Source organism: Choloepus didactylus, chromosome 10 (assembly GCF_015220235.1).
Source record: "Choloepus didactylus isolate mChoDid1 chromosome 10, mChoDid1.pri, whole genome shotgun sequence".
In the NCBI taxonomy this organism is placed as follows: Eukaryota; Metazoa; Chordata; class Mammalia; order Pilosa; family Megalonychidae; genus Choloepus; species Choloepus didactylus.
In genome coordinates this window covers 118,924,346-118,934,303 of record NC_051316.1, presented here as the reverse complement: position 1 = coordinate 118,934,303, position 9,958 = coordinate 118,924,346, and the positions used below count along the sequence as shown (strand labels likewise).

Below are 9,958 nucleotides of genomic sequence, written 5' to 3'. Positions count from 1 at the left end.
TGGTAGCGCACTTCCTGAGATGGACAAGATGTGATTTAAGTATTTGGTGGTAGGGGGCATGAAAAGTTCCATTTTAGACATGTTTCATTTGACATCATCCAAGTGGAAATGTCAGGTAGGCAGTTGGATATATGAATCTGGATGTTAGGGAGCTCAGGGGTGGAGATACGCATTTGGGAATGACTGTTTTGTAGATTCATATTTTTTCTTGTTAAATTATGAGCTCAAGAAACCAGTCCAGGGATTCTTAACTCAAGTAGATATTCCCTGCCTTGTGTATTATAGGCATAGATTTGATGCCCAGGAGGGAAAAAAAACAGATAAGTGACACTGCAGCACCATTTAAGGATTGCTGCCTTAACTAGGCTTATTGCTAGGTGTGTGTAATCTGTGTTCCACTGTCTTACTGGCCATACTCTACCAAAGAAAAATATCTGTTTAAAAAGTCCAATGCACATGATGAAAACTGGCAAATTGCAATATCCAAAGTATTAATATATCAATTGAATCCTGCATCATTAATTCTTGTGGGAGTTACAAAGACCAGTAACTCTGCCCCTAATGACCTTTCAATAAAGCAGGGGCTACAATCAGTGCACAAACAGAATCTAAATCTTCATATTATAAATGCTATAAATAGATTGCTACTGGGATTCAAATTAGTTGAAATGATAAGTAAGGCTTTGAAATCAAGGAAGCTTTTGAGGAAGGCCTTGGATTTTGATGGGTAGATTAGAAGGAGGGTACCTTTAGATGGAGAGAATGGCATGAACAAAGATGCAAAGGCAGCAATGATTGGCAAGGTGCATTCAAGTCATGGCAAACAAAATTGTTTGGCTTCAGCGTATGAATGACAATCACACATTCATTCAACAAAGAATTATAATAAGCATCTATCTTATGAGGACTCTAACTTTACTGCAAGAGTTTAAAGTTTATGCCCCTATATATTAGAGAGTTGGAATTTGTATCATCTCTTCTTTACTTCTAAGCCCCTATGCATTCACGTAAACAACAATGAATAAATATTATATGCTATATAATAAAAATTAAAATAGGGGCATAGTAATATACATTATCCAAAGACTATTGAAACATTGGAGAGGGAGAAATAATTTTTTTTGGAGGAGTCAAGAAAGGCTTCACAGAGGAGTTGACATTTGAGTTTAGTAATAATATGATATGAAAAGCATCTTCAACTTGGATAAGCCCTCTGAGTTATTGCTCTTTGTAATCTCCACAATATTTTATAATCTAAGATTTAATCAAAATGTATCCTAGCTCACTAATATGAATCCCTAAGTTCTTTCAAAACCCACCCTTCTCTGAACTCTTGGCCCCAGGAGGACAGTTTTGAATTTGTCTGATGAAAGGTGTTACAATAAATATAATAAAGGAATGGTGAGATGAAGGCAAATTAAATAGAGGGAAAGGCAAAGTTGGAAAATGGTGGAAAAATACACTCCAAAATAGCTGGGGAACGTGATGTCAGTGGATAAGAGAAAAGGGGATTTTATAAGTGCTGCTTTTGTCCAAATATTTGGATTCCTTCTATGGGTTTTAAGAAACTTAGAGGTTGCTGGACCACATTTATTTGAAGAATGAACTATGTGAATATCGGATTTATAAGGATGTACCAATAACACTAATGATAGTATCATTACTCACAATGAAAGTAACTGACACTTTCTGGAGTTCTACCAACTCAATGTTCTGGGTACTTTACTGATTTAGTTGACTTTTTACTGAAAGTGCCAAACTCCCAAGTGCTATATCATGATGGATTTTCAGGTACAGAACACATCACAGATAATTAAATAAACAGAGCACTGCTAGCATTCCAGAAGTCTCCACACAGTCCTTACAGTCACAATCCTCTCTTCTAATACTGTAGGTTAGTTTTGTTTGCTTTGAATTGTTTATTTTCTTTCATGTCTGGCCTTAACTAATATTATGTTATTTGAAGTTGTATCTTCTTTATTCTCCACTGTGTTATATTCCATTGTATTCCATTATTCTACTCTTGATTGACTTTTACATTTTCCAGTTTTTATATATTATGAATGGTGCTGATATAAACATTTCTGTATACATCTTTTGGTGGGTATATGTTTACAATTCTGTTAGATAATACCTAGCAACAGAAATCCTGGGCCATAGGGGAAGCTACTATTCAGCTTTAGCAAGTATTTCCTGTACTTCAAAGTGTCTCTGCCAATTTATACTCCCACCAGCTGTACATGAGAGTTTCACTTAGAAATACTTGGCATTTTCTGTCTTCTTCATTTTAGCTGTTATGGTAGGTATATTATCATATTACTGTCTTAGTTTGCATTTCCCTGTGACTAATAAAGCTGAGCATCTATTTTATGTACATATAGTCCACTCATATGTCTTGTTTTGTGATATGCACATTCAAATACAATTAGTTGTCTGTATTTTTATCATTTATTTTTAAAATATATATTCTTGTACAAGTTCTTTGCCAGAAATATGTATTTGAAGTATATTATCCAATTCTTTTCATTTTCTTAATGCTAATTTTGTTGGACAGCTGTTCTTATCTTAATCTTAATATGGAAAAATCCACCCCCTTTTTCCTTTATGGTTATTGCTTACTGCCATGTTTTCTTCTAAAATTTTTATTGTTTTATCTTTCACATTTGGGTCTTCAATCCTTCTGGAATTGATTTTGAGTATGGGATGAAGTAGAGGTAAAGATTAATTTTTTCTTTAAGGATTTCCAAATGACCCATGTATTTGGTGCTTTAATTGCACTTCTTTATTTGTGATTACCTAATTGTTCTAGTAGTTAGATAAAGAAATTTAAGGCTTCACTAAGTAACTTTCTCACACATCTATCATTCAGCAGGGGCATAGCATGACCGGATTTGTGTTTTAGAAAGATAGCTTTGGCCAAAATATGCAGGAAGGATGGGGTGCTAAGGATGCCAGTGAAACTGAAGTCAGAAAAACCAATTAGGAGGCGACTGCAGCAATTAAATTGAGACATAAAAAGGCAATGGTATTAAGACTAGTTAGGAGGTAGTTAGCAGATCTGAAAGGTATTTAGAAGGCTGAATTTATGTCTTGTAGATTGCAGGTTAGAGGGGATTAAGAGGGGGAAGAGTTAGTGGCAGATCTGAGGTTTCTCTCTTGAGTTACTAGATGGATAGTAATGCTATTAACCAAGATAGAGATTATAGAAGTCAACAGTACAATAATTGTATGCTGAGTGGTTAATAATATCCCCAACATAGGACAAAATGCTGGGGTTACAATGATTAACAAGAAAGATATGTTGCTTGCACTGAAGGGGCCTCAGTTTTGTGGGGGCAGCCATTTAAATATGCGATTGCCACGGCACGGGATAAGTGCTGTATTAAGGGAGCACAAGGCGTTGTCAGAACACAAAGGAGGGCTACCTATCTCAGACTTGGAGGTCATGGAGCACATCTACAGAAGATGGAAGGAGGTGAAGAATAATGGCAATTAACCTAGTGAAAAAGGAGTTACTGAAACATTTTTGAGGGAGGAGGAATAGCATATGCAAAGAAACAGAAATGAGAGAGAGAGATGTATATTCTAGGAATTAGAAGTTCAGTGTTGATGGAGCACAGGATGCAGAATAGTTGGGGGAGACAAGACCTGGTGAGAAATGAGGCTAAAGAATTATATGGTATCTAGATCTTGGGCAGCTTTCCAGATCATTTTGAGAATTTTGGAAATTATTTCAAGAGGAGTGGAGGACCCCTGTAAAAGAAATATGACATTTCACAGTGGGAAAGGAGCAGGAAGTTAAAACAGTATAATTTCACAGGGAGCATTAGAGAAATGTGTTTTGTTTATTAGATTTAGATAAGATGCCACTGTAAAATGTCTGGGACAGAAGTCAAGGATGAGGCTCTAGATTTGGTGAGCTATTAAAAGCATTAGACTGGATGATCTCCCTAGGAGAGAATTCTGGAAATTTGGATGATGGCCATAGTGTGGAGGGATATTACTTGAGGTCAATGGGTTTGCATTTTAGTTGGCAAGCTAAGTTTTTGATTAGTTGGTGATGATGAAATCCATGAACTAATTAGGAAGATTAATCTGGAAAGGGTAGAAATAGGCAAAGTTCAGGGGCTGTGGAACCACATTGAACATTATTATAATCATCCACCTGAAAGGTTGTAAAAGCTAGAAACAGACTAGTAGCAGAGAACAAAAGATAAAGGGGCCCTTTAGAATCAAAAAGATATGGGTGGGAATCCCATCTCAAAACCTAATGTTCATATTGTTTACTATTATCTAGAAGACTGTAGGCATCAAATGTCTGATGAATGAATACGTGAATGAATTAAAATATCTGCGTTAATTCTAGGAGCTAAAGTTTACATTTAGTTATAAAAATAAACTCAAGGAATATTGTTCCAAGGACTACAGCTAAGCATAAAAAATGGGAAATATAAAGAACAGATTCCTTTATATTTCTAACAGTTACAACAGGATCCCTAAAGAAGTGGTGAGTTCCCCATCATTAGAGGTGTGCAAGAAAGGATGGAAAACAGTCCACTGTGGATGTTTTAGAGGAGGTTCAAACATCAATTTCTGAACCAGATGCTTTTAATTCTGTGACATTTGATTGTTGTGTTAAATTACCATTGTACATTATTTGGTGGATTTGGAACTTCTTTTCCTTGGATGAGGATAGCATATCTGCTCTCTGACTTTGGTGTCAAGTAAGGGAGCATGAAATCCTTCAAATAATTGAACTCAAGATCATTACTTTTGGTGACAGCAAAGAGACAAAGCAATTTCTTTGGTTGATAGTATGTTCTGAAGAGTTTCTTGTTTCATGACTAAACCCTCCAATCCATTGGGTGGGTAAAGGTGATTTTTTTAAATTATATATTTGTTACTCCTGAAGTGAATAACATATACATTGACAAGATGTCTTTAGAATGCTCTTCAATAGTTCTGAATCACTGATGTGGCAATGAGAACACATAGTTATTTTAAACTGCCTGAACATCCTTCTGGAGTACTAAAAATAGAAGCTGGTATGTCTTTTGGGAGTAGGCCCACTTGCTCTTTAGGGAAGGGCCATGTTTAAGAGTATTCTGGGTTATAAATCCATATATTTTTACTGGGGTAGCCTTGATTCTTAGAGAAGAAGGAAATGAATTGGCCTTAGCAACAAGGTGGCTGGCCAGGAGCTAAAGAGGGAAATAGTTTTATGAGACCCCTGTGAGAAAGCATGTCTGGTGGTTACTAGGAGCAGTGATATTAAATATTAAAGTACTTTCTTTACTGTATCCTTGTGTCTTATTCTCAAGCTAAGTAAAGTCTATTAGACATGAAAGTCTTTTTTTTTTTTAATTTTTTTTGAACATGTGCTTTTTAAAAGGGATTGTAAACATTCTTTGAGTAGTAAATGGACTGTAGGGAGCTTAAATACCGTGGGGAAATCATTGTAAGATTATCAGAGGGAATGGTGGAAGCTCAGTATAGCAGTATGGAAACAAAAGTGATCCCAAACTTGGAAAATGTAACAAGTGCTCAGCAATATTTTGCAAGGTGTCTGTATGCCCTCATGCAGAATAGAGATTAGACTACTGTCATTTGGCTGCTAAAAGAATGAGTGACTCCAGAAGGGTGGAGGCTTGGAACCACTTGTGACTCTTTACTTTAGAATTATGAATGTTACTGAGACAAAGAGAATAAAAGAATGAAAAAGAGGCAGAGAGAATTACAAAGTGAGTGGGAGAGGGAGCGGTAGTACTAAAAATAGAAATACTGAGGAGAATACAGGTGGAGCAAGGAAGAGAAAGAGAAAGGAGGTGAGATAAAGTAAGGATAATGAGAGAGAGAGAGAGAGAGAGAGAGAATTTTAACAGCATCCATCATGGCCTCTATGAGACCAAGAGGTAGAGCTGCATATGGTAGAGAGCCAGCTGAAAAGCTGCTATTTGTAAAGGTTTACATGGGCATTGTCTGTGGTAAAAAGGAGAATCCTACATTTGGCTTTAAAAACACAAACTTCTTCTTATGCTGGGCTCTGCAACTTCATCTGTGAATACCAAACACATGTCTTTTCCCCAAATGAACACATCACATAACTTCAGGCATTTTGTATTTTCTATGAGTGCAGGTGTCTGCTCAGGAGTTTCTTCACGGCCTCCTTCACCTCCTTATTCCTCAGGCTGTAGATGACGGGGTTCAACATTGGGGTTATGACTCCATAAGACAGACCGATGATCTCATCAGATGTCTTTGTGTCCTTTGACTTGGGCTTCATGTACATAAGAAGAGCTGAACCATAGAACAAAATTACCACAGCCAGATGGGCTGAACAGGTAGAAAAGGCTTTCTTCCTTCCCTCAGCAGAATTAATTCTCAGTATTGTAGAGAGAATGAAAACATAGGAGATGAAAATTAACAACAGAGGAATTATTAGTAAAATAATACTTCCCACTGTCATGATGAGCACATTGATGGTGATATCTGAACAGGTGAGTTTAAGAAGAGCCAGTAACTCACAGGTAATGTGATCAATGACATTATTTCCACAGAAAGGCAATGTCATTGCTAGGACTGTTTGCACTAGGGAGGTCAGACAGCCTATGATCCAGGACCACGCAGCCATGTGCACACACAGCACCCTGTTCATGATGACGGGGTACCTCAGTGGGTTGCAGATGGCCACATATCGGTCATAGGCCATCATGGCCAGGAGGACACTCTCAGTGGAGCCCAAGCCAAGGGAGACAACCATCTGCAGAGCACAGCCAATGAAGGAGATGGACTTTCTCTCAGACCTAAATATGATGAGCATTGGAGGAATGAAAGAAGATGTGTAGCAGATGTCCAAGAATGAGAGGTTCCCAAGGAAGAAGTACATGGGGGTGTGGAGGTGGGAATCCTGCATGGTGAGGATAATGAGGAGGCTGTTTCCCAGGAGGATTATCAGGTACATGATGAGGCAGAACATGAACACAGAAAGCTGGAGCTCTGGGTATCTGGAAAACCCCACCAGAAAGAATTCGGTCACTTCAGAGTAATTCCCCATCTCCATGTGTCCATGTCACCTGCAGGGTTCAGATAAGGACATGACTTAGGGAAATTTAAATTTATAATGTAGATTAAAAAATCACTTTAAGTTGCATTATTTTGTTTGATTTTTAGAACGTCCCTGGGAATCAGGGAGGGCAGGAATATTTTAATTTTATTGTTGATGAAACAGAAGCACTGAGAGACTCTATAGTTCTTAGGATCATGAAACAGCAGAGGCAAGGCTACCAGTATCTCCAAGGATTGTGTTGGGATGTGCCAGGCTGCTAATAAAATAATAGGGATGAACTAATTTCAAATGTGGATATAGAGCAAACTCATTATTAATGAATATTCTGAGATGAAAGCTGTTTTTTAATGAAAACATATGCAGTCAGTACCATGCCATTTAGCTTGGGTGTGATGTTGGAGAAGTCACTTAACTTTTCTGACTTCAGCTGGCTCATGGTGAAATGTGGGAATAAAATAATTCTTTGACAATTTGTTGTGAGAATGAAGTTAGATAAAATATCTAAGGTGTCTTCACAATAATGGCTAAAAGACAGTATCTGCAATTATGATAATTTTATAATTAAGTTGTATTATTATAATTATTACTAATCTTGAGTGTCTCAGAAAGAAAAATTAACAGTGTGTTGAAGGTGATGGCACTAAAATTTGGGACTGTAATGGACAGATTTTCAATGTTTTCCCCTCTCACATGGGCATCTATCCACTCTTCTTTCAAAGACCAGTTGAGAGTTAATCTAGAACGTTTGAAAGTGGCCCCAGGGGCTTCCAAGGATGGAGGAGCCTGGTTTCCCATTATGTACAGGTTTTTTAGAACCTGGAATTTCTACTCCCTTAGTATAGGTCACCTTCATTGCTTTTGGATTCCTCTAAATTCTGTAAGTTCTCTCTTCTTTTTTTTTTTGTCACCAAATTTGTAGCTGTATATTATATGTTTTCTCAGGTGAGTTAATATTGGTTTACTCAGTACTTAGTGATAATTTTTTCTCTCAGTCTTTATATCTGATGCTTTGGAATGCATCCTGGAACTTTTGTACTATTTTTATGTCGTAACAATGAAACTTCTGATCATGAATTTATGAAGTATGCTTCTAAAAGTCCCTGATGCAAAGTTGTCACTGATTACTGGTAAATATCGGTGTGGGTGAACTAATGACAGCTAATATTTTTTGAGATTTAGCTGTGTGCCAGGCACTGTTAGAAGCACATTTTATGCGTTAACACATTTAATGTTCACTGCAACCTATGAGATGGGTATTATTTATATCCCTGTTTTACAGTGGAGCAGAAAAGGGAAGTTAAAGTAGCTTGTCCAAGGTCACAAGGCGAGAGCCAAGGTTAAATACTGGGCAGTCTGGCTTCAGAGTCAGTCGTCAGTGCTAACCTGTCACAGAACAGAACAGATCCTATTCTTTACCTCCGAAAATACTGCACGGGCTATAGGTGTGTTGAAATTAACCTCCCAAACCGCACTGATCTTTCCATTGTATTGATTCTTACTATATACAGGTTAGAACCATATCACAGAAAACTCAGCTATGCTCCAATTGTTTCCCTTTTGTATGATATGATGCCCAAGCAAAACACAATATTTTGGTACAAGGACTGTGCCTAATACTTTATTGCATTCCTGTGATAGTGTGTATTCCCTGGACTTTGGCTGCAGAATGAGAAAATGTCTCCTTTATCTTACCCGAGGCACAGCCACACATTTGCCCTGCCTTCCTGTTTCCAGAGAGCCTGAGAGCTACACAGGGCAGCCCTCCTGCCTTCTTCATTACCTTTCGATATTTTTATGTCCCTTTTAGTGAGTTATTGCCTAGCCAATGGTTTTGGGGAGAATTTAAAATGAGGTGATGGTATCAATACCTTGGAAACTTGAGAAACATTCCTTTCTTCCTGCACTTCCTCTCTCAGTGCACACTGGTATGCACACCTGTTTCCTCAAAGGTGTGGGTTGAGGCAGCAGTTTTGATCTGTTTGAGCACATCTGTTACTAAGAAGGAAGAAGAGGAAGGAAAGAGTTAGGATAAGGAGAGAAGTCAATTATTACTGCTACAAAAGAGCCCTGAACTGGTACTTGCCTTCTGGGAGGTGGGGTGTTGATGAGAAAGGCATGAAGGAGGAACGGCTCACTTTCTCTCTGCTCAAAAAATCTGGCCAAGATGAAAGAGGTCATTTTTCCAGTTTCTGGAGTAAATAAGAAAAAATGTAAAAAGTAACCTATTAACACTGAATCAACCTACCATAAAAGGCCCAGTTTAACCTCTCCATCTTACTTCATGCCACCTCCCCTTCACCCCACCCCATGACTGTGTGAAGGGAGAAGTCACTGGAGAGCGTTTGCTCCCCCATAAGTTTCATCCGTCTCCCTAAAAAGCTGCTCCAACGGAACAATATAGTCTACGTATACTGCTTACATTTTGCTATGAAATATGGCTTCAGGAAAAGTCCTTTCTAACCAGATTGACATCCCTAAATCCCTATAATTTAGAACATTTGGAGCCACTATAGACTCTTCCCCTGACCCCTGTGCGCTGAAGTAGCCAGGCTGAACTCCCACAGCTTACCCCAAATACTAACCGCTTTCATCTTATGCTTTTGCAAATGCTCTTATCTTAAATTGAAGGCCCCTCCCAGTTGGTTATTGACTTTTCTAGAAAAACTTTCTCACTTTCTGGTCTGGGACACATGCCCCACTGTGGGTTTCCACAGAACTCTGCTTAGCTCCCTCATACCATCCTCATTTATTCAACACTAAGCGTGGCAGATACTGTAGTAGTAACTAGAAATCCAATTGTGAGAAAGACAGATGCTGACTCTTAAAATGTTCACTGAACACAGAGTTATTTTATACTTTTAAGAAGCAATATCTGTGCTACGTAAATGGTTT

At 38.0% G+C, this 9,958-nt stretch overlaps 1 protein-coding gene across 1 annotated transcript; it reads right to left on the bottom strand.

Moving 5' to 3' along the window:
- Positions 1-216: 216 nt before the first annotated feature.
- Positions 217-9,011, bottom strand: LOC119505298 (olfactory receptor 13D1-like). The gene is made up of 3 exons (XM_037797977.1): positions 8,935-9,011; positions 6,145-7,073; positions 217-251 (listed from the first exon to the last, which is right to left on the bottom strand). Exons 2-3 carry the CDS (start codon positions 7,058-7,060, stop codon positions 217-219), a joined length of 951 nt encoding a protein of 316 aa, XP_037653905.1. The 5' UTR covers positions 7,061-7,073; positions 8,935-9,011.
- Positions 9,012-9,958: the final 947 nt, after the last annotated feature.

Coding starts and splice junctions, on each gene's coding strand:
- LOC119505298 (XM_037797977.1), bottom strand. CDS start 7,060: ATGGAGATGGGGAATTACTCTGAAGTGACCGAATTCTTTCTGGTGGGG. Junction 252..6,144: donor GGCCGTGAAGAAACTCCTGA/GCAGACACCTGC, acceptor TATCTACTTGAG/TTAAGAATCCCTGGACTGGT.